The following is a 20,034-nucleotide window of genomic DNA, read 5'->3' as shown; positions in this document are numbered from 1 at the left end:
AAATGTGTTAACACTAGGGGGCGATCAAAGTTTTTTATTCTTATTTATTATTATTAATTTGTTACGTTCTATTCATTTCGATACGGAAATCGTCATTTTGGATAATTCGTAACTTCGGATGAATTTGTATCCATTACGTTCACTAACAGACAAATTTGAAAGGGAATTCAAATACCTATGTACTATATTAGTCACGTTTATTTCCCCTGAAGAAGCCAATGTCTTGGCGAAACATGTAGGGAACATCTAACCTGGAATTTCAACAGGCCGTTAACATTCTGGCCAGTACTAGATACTATGTGCTCATTTTTTCATTATTGACTTTATTGATTTGTGAATATATTGTATGTTTATAATATTGATGTAATAAAAATAAAAATAAATTGAAACGCAATTGTCTCTGTCGTCGGGCACCACAATAATCCCCATTTCCTCTTTCACTTTTTCTATTATGTTTTAGGATGAGGTGCCATATCTATTGAGGATATACCACCCCCCCCCCTTTCTTAATGGAATATGTTATCAAAAGTCCAAATCATTTTATGCTTGGCAGTCACTGGTAAAAAAAAAAACAGAAATCCAAAACAGATAGTGTTATCAATCTTTTTGTTTTTTAATTCTTGTTATGTATTGGTTGCAGAGTAAATAAGTCATGTATAACAGCCCGAATATCCTTATTTCTTATACTATATATAAAGGGATTAAATAAGGGGGTCACCACCGTGTAAACTACCGATATCATCTTGTTAAGGGTTTGTGAGCTTGATGGAACCAGATAAATTATTATTAAGGACCCATAAAACATAATAACTACGGAGAGGTGAGAGCTACAGGTTGAGAAGGCTTTCTTCCTCCCGGTAATAGAGGACATGTGTAGAATGGCTATGACAACACAACTGTAGCTCACTAAAATCAATATAAATGGTATGACCATGATAGGGAATGAGAGGATGAATATTTCCATCTCAAGAACTGAAGTGTCTGAGCAAGCAAGGTCAACAAATGGAGCCAGATCACAGAAGTAATGGTCAATGATGTTGGGTCCACAGAATTGAAGCTGAGTTAGAAGACTCATTGTTATCAATGTTGATGTAAAGCCAAGCATCCAGCAAAAGATTACCAGGGAATATTGAAGTTTCTGGCTCATGATTTTGTTATAGAGCAAAGGCTTACATATGGCCAAGTACCGGTCATAGGCCATCGCTGCAAGAAGATAGCATTCCGTACTACCCGATGCACAGTAGAGATAACTCTGAGCAATACAACCAGGAATGGATATGAAGGCTCCGTTCAGCCATATGATCTTTAGCATATTGGGGACAATCAGAGTTCCCACCAACATTTCCGAAAACAAGAAATGTTTGAGAAAAAAGTACATGGGGGAGGTAAGAATTGTTCTGGTTGAGAGCAATATGATAATCAAAACATCAATAAAAAGTGCAGAAGTATAAGCTACAAGTATAAAAATGAAGACAACAACCATTAATCTACCCATGTCTTGAAAACCCAAAAGGAGAAATTCTGTTATTTCTGTACCATTCTGTTCACTCATGATTGGCTTTCTGTGATTACAGAATCAGAAATCACATTTTAGAATACATTGTCATTTTGTTTATAGTATTAGTAAAAATTAGACATGTTCACACTGAAATATTTCGTTTCGGAATTTCGTTTTTGTCCGAAAAATAAATTTATTTAGTTACTCCCGAATTTATTTATTTATTTTTTTCGTAAAAAAAAAAAAAAATGAAATAGTCTAAAAATCTGAATTAATTAAGGTTAAATATGTCATTGAAGGCTTATGGTGTCTGTCGAATGTTCTAAGAAGATTCGACGGAGCAGCTAAACTGTACGACGCCGCAATTGTACATTTCCGGTCAAATGTTCCGCCTACAAGCTATAGTAGAATTCTAATGTTGTATGACACTAGTAATAATTATATTTATTAATTATTATTACTAGTCAATCAACATTCGAATTCTTCTATAGCCTATGGGCCGAGCATTTGACCGGAAATGTACGATTGGGGCGTCGTACAGTTTGGCTGCTTGTCGAATGTTCTTAGAACTTACGACAGACACCATAAGTCTTCAATGACAGATTCAACGATTGAATGTTTTTCGCTGCTTCGTCGAATCTTCGTCATTCATGTCGAATGGTCTACCCCAACACTGGACTAGATTCAGATAGAATGGTCTATCTATCCGCCCGGCGTAACGTATCTCAGATACGTTACGCCGCCGTAATTTAGGGCGCAAGTTCTGTATTCAGAAACAACTTGCGCCCTAAGTTACGGCGGCGTAACGTATCTGTGTCGGCGTAAGCCCGCCTAATTCAAATGTGGATGATGTGGGCGTGTTTTACGCATATTAACTGTGACTCCGCGTATTTGAAGTTTTTATGAACGGCGCATGCAATCATCATTGCTTTCGACGTGAACGTAAATTACGTCCAGCCCTATTCGCGAACGACTTACACAAACGACGGAAAATGTTCAAAACTCGACGCGGGAATGACGGCCATACTTAACATAGGATACGCCTCATATAGCAGGGGTAACTATACGCCGAAAAAAGCCTAACATAAACAACGTAAAAAAATGCGCCGCCCGTACGTACGTTTCTGAATCGGCGTATCTAGCTCATTTGCATATTCCTCGCGTAAATCTATGGAAGCGCCACCTAGCAGCCAGCGTAAATATGCAGCCTAAGATACGACGGTGTAAGACACTTACGCCGGTCGGATCTTAGGGAAATCTATGCGTAACTGATTCTATGAATCAGGCGCATAGATACGACCCCGCACACTCAGAGATACGACGGCGTATCTGGAGATAGGCCGTCATATCTTCTCTCTGAATCTACCCCAACACTGTCTCTATAATGTCAAATCGTTTCTCTCTATGTCGAATCTTTCCTCTCTATGTAGAATAATCTTGGACTAATAGAGTTAAGGTTAGGCACATTCGACCACAGGTTCGATAGACACAGATTGCTATTGTCAGCGTCATGTTGAATCTCCTATCTATATCAAACTGTTGTAGCAACAAAAACGAAAATAAAGCATTTTTTTATGTCGGATCTTTCGGATTTCGGATTCTGCACATTCGTTTTCGTTTGTTAAAACGATAACGAAAATACCCGAAATTCGGACGAAAATGCATTCGGATTAAAACTAATGCACATGTCTATTAAAGATGTTGCTACAGTACAATTGGAAAACTATTGACCAAGCTCAAATGAATCAGTGGGCCAAACTGAGCAGAATAACATTTTAAAAAGGGCTGGATTAGGTCTACAGAGATTCATACCTAATTAATTCCAAATAAAATTTAAACTTACTTTCTTGTTAAAAATAAAACTTACAACAATTTGATAATTGAAATTACAGTAAAAATTGTCACTTACAAGGTTTTATCTCAGAGAAATGGTAAACTGGTTTTAACCGCTTCCCGACCGCTGCACGCCGATATACGTCGGCAGAATGGCACGGGCAGACAATTGGGCGTACATGTAAGTCCCTTTGAATTTGCAGCCTAGCAGGCGCGCGCCTCGGAAGTGTGCTCGCGGGTCCCGCAAACTCGATGTTTGCCGGTGGCCTGTGACTTCGGTGTGGAGGGGCAGAACGGGGAGATGCCTATGTAAACATGTCAGTGGTAGCCCACCCCCCCCCAACTTAGAACCACTCCCTAGGACACACTTAACCCCTTGATCACCCCCTAGTGTTTAACCCCTTCCCTGCCAGTGTCATTTACACAGTAATCAGTGCATTTTTATAGCACTGATCGCTGCACAAATGACAATGGTCCCAAAAATGCGTCAAAAGTGTCCGATGTGTCGGCCATAATGTCGCAGTCCCAATAATAATCACAGATTGCCGCCATTACTAGTATAAAAAAAATATTAATAAAAATGCCATAAAAATATCGCCTATTTTGTAGACGCTATGAACAGATCTTTTTTTCGGTACTACAACATTATGGCGGACACTTTTGACACATTTTTGGGACATTGGCATTTTTATAGCGATCAGTGAGGTGCTTCACAGTGCACCAAACTATTAGTGTATTGTGACACAGTACATGAAACAAATGCTAAATATAGGCGACTGGTTTTCCCGATGTGAAAACTGCGAGGAGAGCTTTTGACCGGGAATCCCAGCCCTGTGTATGCTCTCTCGCAGTTTTTCTGACGGAAAAAACACCGGACAAAAAAAAGAGAACCAGCAGACTTTTTCCCGGCAGTTTTTGGCAGTTTTCCTATGGGAAAAACTGCGCTCGAGCATACACACGGTCGGGATTCCCGACCATAGCTCTCATCGTAGTTTTCCTGACGAGAAAAAACAGCCGTGTATAGGGGGAAAAGTTACCTAGCAGGTTCTCGCCTTTCCCGTCGGGATTTCTAAAGGACCTTTTTCCGTCGGAAATCCCGCACGCGTGTACTAGGCATAAATGTTCATTTTTTTTTTTTGGCTAAAAAGTAAATGTTAATTCGTTCTATAGAAATTTTTTAGAAAGCTTAGAAAGTTAGCCGTTCTCATTGGTTAACCGATGAAGCTGATTGATGGTCTGATGTGCTTACACACCATAGGTTAAAAAACGATTGTGTCAGAACGCGGTGATGTAAAATACAACGACGTGCTGAAAAAACGAAGTTTAATGCTTCCAAGCATGCGTCGACTTGATTTTGAGCATGCGCAGGTTTTTGACCGATGGTTTTCCATACTAACGATCGGTTTTGACCTATCGGTTACCAGTCCATCGGTTCAATTTTAAAGCAAGTTCTAAATTTTTTGACCGAAGGTTAATTGACCGATGGGGCCCACACACGATCGGTTTGGACCGATGAAAAGGTCCTTCAGTCCGTTTTGACCGATCGTGTGTACGCGGCCTTAGTGTTGTCCCATGACAGGGGCAATATTTTTTATTTAGCATTTGAAAGATCTCCCAATGTTGTTTTTCTAATTTGATAAAATATTCCATAACTATAATTACAACTAATGCTTACTGTATATTCACCTGGACAATAGTCTTCCAGATCAATACTGCAAGGCCTACGTTGAACCATGCAGCTTAATACTAGAACATTTCCCAGGTAATCTTGTACAGGCGTGTATAAGATGGGGACTCATTTAAGGAATAATTGTACAAAACGCAGCCTCTAAATCTCAACTAAACGATACAAAATAATGAAACAGCAGGTTAAAAAAATATAGTACAGTACAAAGTTTAGGAAGATTCATTTCATTATATAAACATTCAAATAAGTTGGTTTACAAAGACATAGCCCATGCATTCCATATGTGTGAGAAAACAATTTAAATTCTTAAATCCTTTCATTTGAAAACAGGCCAATAGAAGTTAGATTAGGAAAACTGGCATAATACAGTGGACAATAGTGACTGTAAAAAGTCCTTTCAAATATAAAACTGAACACAGAACATTGTTTATAAGTATCAAGACTTCTATCTTCTAGCTGCAAGGAATCTCCGCTATTTATGTGGAAGCTGGATTAAATAAAAAAATACACAAGGAATTATTTTCCCAATGGTCATAATTGTTGTGTTGATTAGAGGCTGTGAAATTGTTATTCCAATAGGATTACATTTGTGTAATTTCATTGGGGATGTATTCCTACTGGTTTTACCACAAGCGTTCTCTTTATTTTCTTTTGCCAAGTCAATAAAAATACAACGGTGGACTAGGATAGCAAAAAAATAAATACAAAAAAATGAAACAAGATGACCTAGAACCCAAATCTGACCATCAAGTGTTTATAAAGGCCCATACACACGGTCGAACTTTTTGCCAACAAACTTCAAAATGAGCAAGTTTTCAAAATAATCCAACCGTGTGTACGCTCCATCGGACAAACTTTTTCGGTTTTCATCGGAAAGAAGTTCGCTCTGCAAACGGACAAACTTTACGTCAACAAGAGTCCGATGGTGCCTAGTCCGACCGTGTGTACAGCAAGCAAACGGACTTTTGTACAAAGTACAAACGAGCATGCTCAGAAGCAAGGACCAGCTGGAAGCATTCTGTCTGGTAAAACTAGCGTTCGTATTTGAAAGAGCACATTCGTGACGCGGCAAGTTCTGAAATCAAGAAAAGCAGCACACATTCTCTTCTTCTTTATAATGTGATAATACTAAAAGCTGCTTTGCTGGTGATACTGACGGAGTAAAAACAAATGTTTTTACTTTGGATTAGTGTATTTTGGTTATATGAATTAGTGTATTTTGGGGGAAGTACTATTCGGATGGCGCCACCCTTGGGGCTGCTTTTGCTGATTTTGTGTTAGTAAAAGTTTGTTGAGAGACGATTCGCGCTTTTCAGTCTGTTACAGCATGATGAATGTGCTATCTCCATTACGAATGCTAGTTTTACCAAAACGAACGCTCCCGTCTCATAGCTTGCTTCTGAGCATGCGCGTTATTTTCACGTCGTTAAAGCCCACACACGACCATTTTTTACAACCTTAAAAACGACAACGTTAAAAACTACGCAAAATTTTAGAGCATGTTCTAAATTTGTAATGCCCATTTTTAACGGTGCGAAAAATGCTCTGAAGCCCACACACGATCGTTTTTAATGACATAAAAAAAAAAAAAATTCACATCGCGAAAAATGGTCATGTGTACGCGGCATCAGACCTGTTTTCTGCTACACTACTAAAGGGGCACGCGGTCCCTGCCTGTAAAGGGCATTCACTCTGGATCTGACTGAGTCTGTGTTCATCTTGTCAGTGTTAGCTGGTCCTGGGAGATGTAGTTCTACAAGCAAGAGTGTGCAGGTAGAAGAGGAGAAGTGCATACATATACTGTACTGTATATTGGATTTAAAAGTTGTGTCTCTGAAGAATTCCTTGTTGATCAAGTGGGCATCCCATAGTAACCTTATCCCCATCCAAGTTCAATCCCCCTAAAAAAAATATAAAAATCTAAGCTGCAAGGACTGATTCCTGTCTCCAGAGTGTGTGTAAAATGTGTGTGCCTGGCTGTGCAGGGTGGGAGATACCCATATTCACCAGCAGCTCCTATGAGGGTAGCGCTACGAAGGTATTGCCAAAATCTCATGTAGCAACCAGCTTACCAGTGTTCCTCCAACAGCAGGTCTGCTGAAAGGTCCATGGTGCAAATGCTAGCATCGCCAGGTCCATTCATATAGAGGGAATACAGCAGTTATATGAATATTGCTGACCAATCAGAGTTCAAGTTCTGCACATACAGCTGTCACTGCAGGATATTGGAGACCGAAGCCTCTAGCCCGCATCCCTGTGATGTCACTTCCAGTAAAGCGCGGTGACACAGATTGGCACCGCAAAGGCGTCGGAGGAAGGCGCCAAACCACACAGACCCTCCCAGGCCGCCACATCAATAAGATGAAGACTGGATGAGCGGAAAAGGTGTGGAAAAAGTCACCCATCTCACCTGGAGAAAAGAGAAGAACCTGCTCCTCCAATATATTGGACACCTATTTATTATAACCATAATTTTAAGATCTCATTTTAGAATTATGTTGTATTGTATAAACTGTCTCTGTTTTTAATCTTTTTGTATAAATAAACGTTAAAGTTGTTATCATATTGTGTTAAGTTGGGTGCCCTTAAAATCCCGTACAATGTTTGAGATTTCTTCTGTCTAGATCAGGGGTCTCCAAACTTTTCAATCAAAGGGCCACTTTATTATCCTGCAGACTTTAGGAGGGATTGTGGCCAGTGGGGGCAGAAAATGTCCCGGGCCCAGGACCAGTGAGAATAAATGTGGCCTCAGGGTTTGTGGTTAATAGCAGTAGGAGCAATAGTATCCCATCATTGATATCAGTAGAAGAAATGGTGCCCCCTCGTTGGTATCAGTGGAAGGAATAGTACCTCATATCAGTTGGAGGAATAGTGCCCCAAGGGCCGCATAAAGGCTGGCAAAGGGCCACATCTGGCCCTGGGGCCACAGTTTGGAGACCCATGGTCTTGATGAATAACAATGACACTTTAATTGTGGCCTTGGAGAGGAGGGTGGTGAGGAATGAGGTACAAATGCAAAGTGCTCATTTTCCCCTGGAATGTCTGATACATAAAAGGTCAATACATAAATGACCATATTGATGGTCACTGGTAGGCTGCATTAGTGGTGAACTGGTAGGCTGCATTGAGAGGCATTTGTAGGCTGCATTGGTGGACACTGGTAGGCTGCAGTGATGGGCACCGGAAGCTGCATTGCTGGACACTGGTAGGTTTCATTGTTCGGCACTATGTAGCTGCATTTGATGGGCACTGGTAAGGCAGTATTGATGGGCACTTGTAGGCTGATGGGCACTAATGGGCACTGGTAGGCTGCATTTGATGGGCACTGATGAGACTGCATTGATGCATTGCTCTCTTGTATATTGGTCTATGTCTATGATCCAGGCTCGGAAAGGATCGTGACCATATGGTCAGGAACCACCCACATGCCTGGGCCAGCACCCGACACAGGCTATCAGCGAGCCGTTGAGAGCCTGACTCGAAAGCTCCCACCCCCTCCACAGTCCAGCACTCCAGTAAGCATGGGGGGGGGCAGAGCAGACAGCTAGTGACTGACAGTCACCAGCTCTCTGCTCAGGGAGCTGTGAGAACCGAGTGATTGGTGGTTTTTCAGAGGAGCCAGAGGGACAGATGCAGCATCAGGCTGATGCTGCATCCCCCTAGATAAGTATGATTCTTAAATAAAAAGAAAACCCATACATACATTATTTTTGTTTAAATTTTAATAAACATTTAATAAACTCAACGTCAATGGAATAAAAATGTATATTATCTTTATGACTCTAATGCCGTGTACACACGATCGTTTTTTCAGATGAAAAAAGTCAGATGGACTTTTTCCATTGGAAAAACGATCGTGTGTGGGCCCCATCTGACTTTTTTCCATCGGTGTAAAAAAATAGAACATGTTATACATTTTTCAGATGAAAAAAAAAAAAACGATAGTAAATTCTGTTCGTCTTGCTCAGAATCAAGTCAACGCATGCTCAGAAGCTTTGAACTTTGTTTTTTTTACCTTGTTGTAGTGTTTTACGTCACAGCGTTTTGGACGGCCGGAATTTAGTCTGATATAGCCAGATTCAGAGAGAGTTACGCCGGCGTATCAGTAGATACGCCGTCGTAACGCTGAATCTGCGCCGTCGTAAATTTAAGCCTATTTTGGAAACCAAATACGCTTAAATTAGGCTAAGATACGAGCTGCGTAAGTCTCCTACGCCGTTGTATCTTAGGGTGCAATTTTTCCGCTAGGTGTCGCTTCCGTTGAGTTCAGCGTAGAATATGTAAATGACTAGATACGCCGATTCACGAACGTATGTGCGCCCGTCGCAGTAAAGATACGCCACTTCTGTAAGAGGTACGCCGGCGTAAAGATAAAGCTGCCCCCTAGGTGGCCTAGTCAATGTTAAGTATGGCCGTCGTTCCCGCGTTGAAATTTGAAAATTTTACGTCGTTTGCGTAAGTCGTCTGTGAATGGGGCTGGACGTAATTTACGTTCACGTCAAAACCAATACGTCCTTGCGGCGTACTTTGGAGCAATGCACACTGGGATATGTACACAGACGGCGCATGCGCCGTTCGTAAAAAACGTCAATCACGTCGGGTCACCACACATTTACATAAAACATGCCCCCCTCATTAGAATTAGGCGCGCTTACGCCCGCTGATTTAGGCTACGCCGTCGTAACTTAGCAGGCAAGTACATTGAGAATCATGTACTTGCCTAGCTTACTTACGGCGGCGTAGCCTAAACACGCTAAGCTACGCCGCCGTAACTATAGGCTCTGCTACCTGAATCTACCTAATAGTGTGTATGCATGACTGATGAAAGTCAGCTTCATCGGAATTCCGCCTAAAAATTCCATCGGATTTTATTCCATCAGAAATCCGATTGTGTGTACACGGTAAAAGTCGAAATAATTTTACACTTAAATAGTCACTGGTTAAAAAGTCTAAAACCGGCAGTGTTATCAGTCTTTCTTTTTATTTAACTCTTGTTAGGTATTTGCTGTGAGGTAATTATTCCACTTACGTATAACAGCTCGGATTTCCTTATTTCTTATAGTATATATAAAGGGATTAAACAAGGGGGTTACCACTGTGTAAAGAACTGATACTATCTTGTTAAGAGTTTGTGAGCTTGATGGAATCAGATAAATTATTATTAGGGACCCAAAATAAATGGTCACTACGGAGAGGTGAGAGCTACAGGTTGAGAAGGCTTTCTTCCTCCCGGTGATAGAAGACATGCGTAGAATGGTAATTACAACACAACTGTAGCTCACCAAAACCAAAATAAATGGTATGACCATGATAGGAAATGAGAGGATTAATATTTCCATCTCAAAAGATGAAGTGTCTGAGCAAGCAAGGTCAACAAAGGGAGCCAGATCACAGAAGTAATGGTCAATGATGTTGGGTCCACAGAATTTTAGTTGGGTCACAAAACCCATTGTTATCAATGTGGACATGAAGCCAAGCACCCAGCAAAAGATTACCAGAGAATGTTGAAGATTCTGGCTCATAATTTTGTTATAGAGCAAAGGCTTGCATATGGCCAAGTACCGGTCATAGGCCATCGCTGAAAGAAGATAGCTTTCTGTGCTACCTGAGGCACAATAGAGGTAACTTTGAGCGATGCAGCAAGGGATAGAGATGGTGGCTCCATTCAGCCATATGACCCGTAACATGTTGGGAACAACAAGGGTCACTAACAACATTTCTGAACACAAGAAGTTCTTGATAAAAAGGTACATGGGGGAGGCAGCAAATTTTCTGGTTGAGACTGCTACGATAATCACTCCATCAATAAAAAGTGCAGCAGTATAAGCTATGAGAATAAAAAAAAAGAGAACAATCTTGAATCCATCAATGTCTTGAAATCCCAAAAGAAAAAAATGTATAATCGCTGTGCCATTTTTCTCCTTCATGATCAATATTCTGTATCTGCACAGAAAGAAATATGATCGCATTAAAGCCCATCTTCAGAAACGCCAATCACCCGTTAGGCCCTGTACACACGATCAGTCTAAACGGACTGAAGTTCAGTTTCATCGGTCCAAACCGACCATGTGTGGGCCCCATCGGTCCGTTATCCTTCGGTCAAAAAATTTAGAACTGGCTTTAAAATTGAACCGATGGACGCCTAACCGATCGGTCAAAACCGATGGTTAGTACGCAAAAGCATCGGTTCAAAACCCGCGCATGCTCAGAATCAAGTCAACGCATGCTTGGAAGCATTAAACTTCGTTTTTTTTAGCACGTCGTTGTGTTTTACGTCACCGCGTTGGACTCGATAGTTTTTTTAACTGATGGTGTGTAGGCACATCAGACCATCAGTCAGCTTCATCGGTTAACCGATGAGAACGGTCCTTCAGTCCGTTTTCATCGGTTTAGACTGATCGTGTGTACAAGGCCTTACAGTCTTCCCACCCCCTAAAACCTATTTAGCAGTAATTTCTAAAATAAATCCCTTTAGATTTTTTTTATATATTCACCAAAATTCAACATTTATTGTTGTTGAGTTCCCATTGATGTCTTCAGTGCTGCATTAGATAGGTTGGCTGTTCCAGGCATCTGCTGGAGACTCTGCCTAATAGCCAATAGGAGGTGTTACCCATTAGGAGGACATTTGATGTCGGAATATCCAACAACAAAAATTTGAGAGCTGGTTCTCAAATTTTCCGACAAAATCCGTTCTTGTAAATTCCGATCGTGTGTGGACAATTCTGATGCACAAAATTACACGCATGCTCTGACTCAAGTACGAGACGGAAGCGCTCGGTCTGGTAAAACTAGCGTTCGTAATGGAGATAGCACTTTCATCACGTTGTAACGGACTGAAAAGCACGAAGACTGAAAAGCGCAAATCGTCTCTCACCAAACCTCTACTAACACGACTGGTATTGAACTTCCCATTTCTAGTGCTGTACATCACCGCGTTCTTGACGTTCGGAATTTCCGCCAACATTTGTGTGACCGTGTGTATGCAAGACAAGTTTGAGCCAACATCCGTCGGAAATTTATCCAAGGTTTTGTTGTCGGAATGTCTGATCGTCTGTTACGTGGCATTACAGTCTGGTTTTCACTTACTACACTGCACTGAAACTGCCCTACTAAAAATTATTAATTATTTACTAACTGCTCAAACCAATGGCCACTACTCCACACTCATACTACTAGACCTCTCTGCAGCCTTTGATACTGTTGACCTTCCCCATCACCTCGAAAACCTCCACTCTCTTGATCGAGACTTTGCTCTCTCCTGGTTCTCCTCCTACCTATTACAGCTCACCTTCAGTGTTACCTATAACTGTCTCCACCTCTCCGTCCGATGTGTCCGCCATAATGTCGCAGTCACGAAAAAAATCGCTAATCACGGCCATTAGTAGTAAAAAAAAAAAATGATTAATAAAAATGCCATAAAACTATCCCCTATTTTGTAAACGCTATACATTTTGCGCAAACCAATCGTTAAACACTTATTGCGATCTTTTTTTTACCAAAAATATGTAGAAGAATACGTATCGGCCTAAACTGAGGGAATATTTATTATAGCAAAAATTAAAAAATATTGAATTTTTTTCAAAAATTGTTGCTCTATTTTTGTTTATAGCGCAAAAAATAAAAACCGCAGAGGGGATCAAATACCACCAAAAGAAAGCTCTATTTGTGGGAAAAAAAGGACGCCAATTTTGTTTGGGAGCCACATCGCACGACCGCGCAATTGTCAGTTAAAGCGACGCGGACCCGATCGCCGCCAGTGTCCCACGATCGGGTCACAGGAGCTGAAGAACGGGGAGAGGTGAGTGTAAACACAGCTTCCCCGTTCTTCACAGTGGTAGTGTCATTGATCGTCAGTTTCCTGATATAGGGAATGACGATCACTAACGTCACAAGTCCAGCCCCGCCCCCCTACAGTTAGAAACACACATGAGGTCACACATAACCCCTACAGTGCCCCCTAGTGGTTAACTCCTAAACTGCAATTGTCATTTTCACAGTAATCAGTTCATTTTTATAGCACTTTTTGCTGTGAAAATGACAATTGTCTCAAAAATGTGTCAAAATTGTCCGATGTGTCCGCCATAATGTCGCAGTCACGAAAAAAATCGCTAATCGCCGCCATTAGTAGTAAAAAAAAAAAATTATTAATAAAAATGCCATAAAAACTATCCCCTATTTTGTAAACGCTATACATTTTGCGCAAACCAATCGTTAAACACTTATTGCGATCTTTTTTTTACCAAAAATAGGTAGAAGAATACGTATCGGCCTAAACTGAGGAAAAAAAAAAATTTTTATATATTTTTTGGGGGATTTTTATTATAGCAAAATTTTTTAAATATTGCATTTTTTTCAAAATTGTCGCTCTATTTTTGTTTATAGCGCAAAAAATAAAAACCACAGAGGGGATAAAATACCACCAAAAGAAAGCTCTATTTGTGGGGGAAAAAGGACGCCAATTTTGTTTGGGAGCCACATCGCACAACCGCGCAATTGTCAGTTAAAGTGACGCAGTGCTGAAACAGCAAAAAGGGGCAAGGTCCTTAACCTGCATATTGGTCTGGGTCTTAAGTGGTTAAATGCGTTTGAAAAATTGCTGCACAAATATCGTGCGACATAAAAAAAGTTGCAACAACCACTTTTTTATTCCCTATGTACAGTATGTACTGTACATGTTATATCATTTATTCCTATATTTTTTCTCTACAAAAGTGAAGTTATCCTTTAACATTTGGATGTCCATGTATTTTTGCCAAATAGTGTAGCTTACCTGTGTTGAGCCTCTTATAGGTTTTAATGCTACTAATTTCTAGTTGAAATTGTCATCATCTGCAGCCACCTATAGTCCTTGTTCTCTGTGAAATTCTTACATTTAAAAGAAAAAAAAGCTAAACAACTAAGAGCTAAACAATAAAAATAAAAAAATATCTGAAGAAAGCTAACTTTCCAGAATATACATTTTTACAGCAGAATGAATAATTTTAATATTATTAATAATAAGTAATGTTGCATAAGAACAGCCAATTTCAAATCCTTGAACACTTGAATTAAAACACAGATCAAGACAGCACAAATTGTTCATTGCTATCTAGAGATCTGGCATTACTGAATCACATATTTTGTATTTATATAATCTTTATATGTACGGGGGAATAATAAAAAAAAAAAAGATGACTTCAATTCCCACTGTGTATATGAGTCCTGTGGTCATGAGAGACTTTTTTTTATAATATTTTCTGTATTTTAATTTGTATTAGAAGAATGCTCTCTTTGATATTTTATGAAGGAGATCAATAAGATGTTTTAATGGTGTTGGTCCATTTTATTAAAAATGTTAAAGGTCTGCAGAGTAATAAACTGATATGTGATATATTTTTTTATTTTGGTTGTAATGGAATGGCCCGTGATACCCAGGATGGCACAGGATGCGGGGTACTCCTGTGCCAGCTTCACCAATGACTATTGGGTCTAGGGTCATCCCATGTCCCCTAGGGGCATAGGATGACTGAGAACTGATATCTCGGATTACATGAGATGGGACATTAATGATAATTCATGTATTGCAGGAGATCTTGAAAGGTTGCAAGTGGTTTATTCTGACCCCGATAGGTCAAAAGAGTGTCTCATTCAATGTGTATCATAGACTGTTGAGATGCTAATTAAGTCCTCCTGGCTGTGGTTATGGGGGCTTGCTGTGATTGCATTCTGTTGTCCATTGTGCTAATTAGGTCTGCTCCTTTTTTTTTTTTCGACTCAGAGAACACTACACGGAGACATAACCAATTTTGCGTTCATATGCTGTCTCCATCCTGGTTCGCATCATGGTAGGAAATTACTATTTTTTGCTTTGTTTGTTATGTCATTATATGTTTATAGACATATTAGGCCGATATGGCCACTAAATGGCAAAGTACAAAAAGTGCAAAAGTTTACATAGTAATAAAACCCAAGTGGCCCTACCCAAGTCCACTAACCCAAACCCCCCCCCCCTCGCCCCCACCCCATACCCAAACCCTCCCCTTTCTCTCCGGACCTCAGTCTCTTAACTTATCAACTTTTTCTAAAATGCGCTTTCTAACCTATACCATATGAACTAGATAACTCTGTGATGACTTATAATCGACCCAGTCCTGCCATTTCACTTTAAATCCCCCTTCACCTTCCTCACCCATAAACTTAAGCTGTTCAATATAATACATGTCATTTATTTTACCAAGACAATTCCTCATTGTTGGGCTCTCGGGATCTTTCCACTGTTTAGGGATCAGGCTCTTTGCTGCATTCAGGATATGGGGGAGCAAAGTTCTCATATATTGTTTACTAGTCATGTTTGTCCCATGGAACAAGCACACCCACGGGTCGACTGCTATTTTAATTCCAGTAATTTCCTTGATTACTGATACAACTTTATGCCAATATCTATTGATTTTGGGGCACGTCCACCATAGGTGTGACATGGTTCCGGGTTCCATACAACCCCTCCAACAGAATCTGGAAGTCTCCCCTTGGAATCGATGTGCAATATCCGGGGTGATATACCATCCTGATATACATTTAAAATTAATTTCTATCATCCCACAGTTAGTTGATGTGATCTTAGGTCTGCTCCTAAGATATTTCATTGTGTATGCTAATGACACTGTTTTGTGTGAAAATGTTGTTGATAATAGATGTGGAATGTGACTTGTCAGCTGTAGTAATTAACTCCTCTAGATTCGGTGCCCGAATGTCTGTCTGGGATGTGGATTGGGGGGGGAACTCGTTAAGCACCCATTGTGTGATGTTTTGGGTGGAGAGTTTCATTCTCCCTGTGATTACTGTAGCATGCTTGTAACTGTATATAACAAGGCTGAGTTACCATTAAACCATTCATTCGTTTGAACCAGAGAGAACATGAGCTTGTGTCTCGTCTTTATTCTGGGGAATGGAATGGGTCCTGTCTGTTGGATTGTTGGATAAGCTGTCATGGTTGGTGGAATGGAAGATCATAAACGGTGTTAACCCCTGACCGTTACATTGATAATTCTGATTTTATTAGGAAAAAAAAATCAAATCAAGCAAAATACCAATTCATTCTCTGTCGTGGGACCTGTTTTTAGCATATGTCTTAATATTTTTTCTTTCTTTATTTGTTACCCTTTCTATGTTGTAGTTCTAAAGCTCCTGAGGAAGCAGCTACGATCCGCGAAACTTGTTAAGCAACTTTTGAGCAACTCTCATACATGTCAAGATTCTGACAGTGTCGACTCAGGCCATATCAACCTTAATCGTCATGTCCTCTTGGCGACAGTGTTAACAACAATTTAAGCCTATACCTGTGGTTTCTTCACCTGGTCTTACACTTTGACATTTATTTTTTATTAAGTGTTTTATATATTTCATTAGATGCAATTGGCATCCTTGAATTGTATTATACTTACAGATTATTATTAAAAATCTATTTTTTACATTTCTAAGTAGTGCCTACAAAGTCCATCTTTTCTACCATATCTTTTAAACATTAACTAAGGATGTGGCACTATATTTACTTAGGGTGTTGATTGTCACCCAAGGGCACAGCAATCAATATCTAGCATATTCTCTGTTTCTGTCCATTTTTTTTACATATAAAAAATGTAATGTTATTAACCACTTCAGTCCCTGAAGTGTTTTACCCCATACATTTTTTGTGATATTGCGTTATTTTAACCGTCAATTGTGCGGCCGTGCGATGTTGTACTCAAATAATATTGATGTTCTTTTTTTCTCACAAATTATTTTGTTGGTATTTTACCACCTCTGTGATTTTATTTTTATTTTTTTGCGCTATAACCAAAAAAAGAGCGACAATTTTGAAAAAATATATATTTTTTATGTTCTAATTTAAAATATATAAAAAAAAATATCTTCATTAATTTCGGCCAATATGTATTCTGCTATATATTTTTTGTTAAAAAAAAATCCCAACGTGAGTATATTGATTGTTTTGCGCAGAAGTTATAGTGTCTACAAATGATGGGATATTTTTATGGCATTTTTATTTTATTTATTTTTTACTATTAATGGCGGCGATCAGCGATTTTTAGCAGGACTGTAACATTGCGACGGACAAATCTGCCACCACTGACACTTTTGACACTTTTTTTAAAATCAGTGACATTATTACAGTGATCAGTGCTAACAATATGCACGTTATGCCTGGTACACACGATCGGTTTTCCCGGCGGTGAAAGGGGAAAACCGAGGGGAAAATCGAGAACCTGCTCGGTAGTTTTTTCCCCCTAGACGCGGCCGGGTTTCCCGGCATGAAAACTGCCATGAGAGCTTTGGTCGGGAAACCCAGGTGTGTGTATGCTCCACCGCAGTGTTTAACATAGGAAATCTGCCAGCTTAAAAACCGTTGGGAATCCCGCAAGAAAAACTGCGATGGAGCATACACACGGCCGGGATTCCCGGCCAAAAGCTCTCATGGCAGTTTTCCTGCTGGGAAAACTGGTCGTGTGTACGAGGCATAACTGTGATAATGACACTGACAGGGAAGGGGTTAACACCAGGGGTGATCAAAGGGTTAAGTGTGCTCCCTAGTTGGTGCTTGTGTATTGTGTGGGGGATGAACTGACTGGGGGAACACAGAGGTCCATGTTCCTGCCTAGCAGGAACACAATATCTCTGTGTTCTCCCCTGTCAGAACGGGGATCTGCCATGTTTACAGTTTCTAGGAGATGTTATTTGTCAACATTCCTCTTCCACAAAACCAAATAGCCATACTAGTTTACTGGCTTTCACCTGTAGCACGGTTCAGGCCCTTGGGCGTAGACCAGGGTTCTCCAAACATTCTAAACAAAGGGCCAGTTTATTGTCCTTCAGACTGTTGGAGGGCCTTTGGCCAGCGGGGGGGGGGGGGTGGAAATTTTCAGTGGGACTAAACATCTGGTATTAGGGGGAGGAATAGTGCCCCATTGTTAGTATCATAGGCAGGAATGGTGCCCCATTCGTGCTGTCAGTGGGAGAAATGGTGCTTTACTGTTGGTGTCAGATGGCAGAATAGTGTCTCGCATCAGAGGGAGGAATAGTGCTCCAAGGGCCAGATAAAGGCAAGCAAAGGGCCGTATCCGGCCCTCGGGCCGCAGTTTGGAGACCACTGCTCTATATCATGAGGAGATACACTAAAGACATAGAAATAATGTATACTCATTACGCACTGTCAAACTGGATAAACACTAGAAAAAAAACCTGGGAGAGAGAGAAGCGCTTCACATTGTGGTGGAGGAGATAGCGTCTATTCATAGCTCAATTGGTGCCAGAAAATCTGCGCACAAAAACGAGGGGAGGTTGTCCACTGATGATTGTGTCATCAGCCAGTCTCATGCTGATGACGTCACTACGTCGCGGCCACGATATCGACGCCAGAGCGTGAGACAAAGCACAAAAGCAGCATACAAACCCGCCAACACACAGAGGTGGCAAAACCCAGACCAGACACAACGCCAACCCACCAGTGGAGGCGTACGCGCCAACAGTGTACATAGCCCAATCCGCACAGACACAAACCCAGCGCTACCACCACACAGCAAGGCACCAGCTCCAGAATCAATAATAAATCAAGGGGAACAGTTCATCAGTAAAAGTATTTTTTTTTTTAAATAAAGAACTGTGAAGCAAAATAAGGATCAGTGCCTATCAATAAAGCCTAATCAGTGCCTATTGCCATGGATGCAGCCTTACCATTGCCATGAATGCAGCCTCACAAGTGCCATAAATGCAGCCTCACCATTACCATGAATGCAGCCTCACTATTGACATGAATGCAGCCTCACCATTGACATAAATGCAGCCTCTGAAAGCAGCCTCACAAGTGCCATGAATGCAGCCTCACCATTGCCATCAGTGCAGCCTGATCCATGCCCATCTGCAGCATCAGAGGGGCCAGGGCAGGACGAGCACCAGCAGATTACATACAGGAGAATGTTTACTCTGCGGCCTCTTTAATACAAAGTCCTGCCTCCTATGATTGACGAAACAGTTGTCCAATTCCAGCCAAAGAGACAGGACTTCCTATTACAGATGCCACTGAGTAAACAGGAAATTCTCCTGTATGTAATTTGACAGCACTCATCCCGCCCCCTCTCTCTGTCCGCTCCGAGGCAGCCAGAATGATAAACATGGTATATATCTTTTGCCTCCCCCCAACGAATCCCCAAGCGCCAAACGGCGCTTGGGAATTCTTTGGGGGCCAGAAAATATATATATATATATATTCAAATTACCAATGGGGCCACTTAAAACCAGAACAGGGGTCAGACTTGGACATGCCTGCTCTATATTAATGGTCAATGGAGAAGGGCTTCCTTACATTGATAGTAAGTGGAAAGGTGATCAATTCAACTGGTGGCCAGTGAAGAAGGCCCTTCTTTACATTTATGGTCAGTACAAAAGAACCTCCTATATTTATGGTAAATGGAGAAGGGCTTTCTTACATTGGCGATTAGTGGAAAACTGATCCCTTACATTAATGATCAGTGGAGAAGGCCCCTGCCGTACATTGATGGTCAATACAAAAGAACCCCCTCTCCAATACATTGATGGTCAGTACAAAAGACTACTCTATATTGATGGTAAATGGAGAAAGGCTTCCTTACATTTGTGGTAAGTGGAAAACTGATCCCTTACATTGATGGTCAGTGGAGAAGGCCCTCCCTTACATTGATGGTCAGTACAAAAGAACCCCCTCTCCCATACATTGATGGTTAGTACAAAGGAATACTCTATCTATATTGATAGTAAATGGATAAGGGATTCCTTACTTTGGTGGTAAGTGGAAAACTGATCCTGTACATTGATGGTCAGTGAAGAAGGTCCTCTCTTACATTGATGGTCAGTACAAAAGAATCCCCTCTCCCATACATTGATGGTCTGTACAAAAGAATCCCCTATATTGATGGTCAATGGAGAAGGGTATCCTTACATTGGAGGTAAGTGCAAAAGTGATCCCTTACATTGATTGTCAGCGGAGAATGCCCTCCCTTAAATTGAT

General features: G+C 40.7%; 2 protein-coding genes across 2 annotated transcripts; both read right to left on the bottom strand.

Moving 5' to 3' along the window:
* Positions 1-613: 613 nt before the first annotated feature.
* On the bottom strand, positions 614-1,321 carry LOC120930634 (olfactory receptor 11A1-like). The gene has a single exon (XM_040341810.1). The coding sequence runs from the start codon at positions 1,310-1,312 to the stop codon at positions 614-616; it is 699 nt and encodes a 232-aa protein (XP_040197744.1). The 5' UTR covers positions 1,313-1,321.
* An 8,691-nt stretch (positions 1,322-10,012) lies between these two features.
* LOC120930633 (olfactory receptor-like protein HbT3) lies at positions 10,013-12,361 on the bottom strand. Its single transcript, XM_040341809.1, has 2 exons — positions 12,310-12,361; positions 10,013-10,845 (listed from the first exon to the last, which is right to left on the bottom strand). The coding sequence occupies exons 1-2, from the start codon at positions 12,359-12,361 to the stop codon at positions 10,013-10,015; spliced, it is 885 nt and encodes a 294-aa protein (XP_040197743.1).
* Between the last annotated feature and the right edge of the window lie 7,673 nt (positions 12,362-20,034).

The sequence above is a fragment of the Rana temporaria genome, chromosome 3 (genome assembly GCF_905171775.1).
Source record: "Rana temporaria chromosome 3, aRanTem1.1, whole genome shotgun sequence".
Lineage (NCBI taxonomy): Eukaryota > Metazoa > Chordata > Amphibia > Anura > Ranidae > Rana > Rana temporaria.
This window is presented reverse-complemented; position numbering and strand designations above follow the sequence as displayed.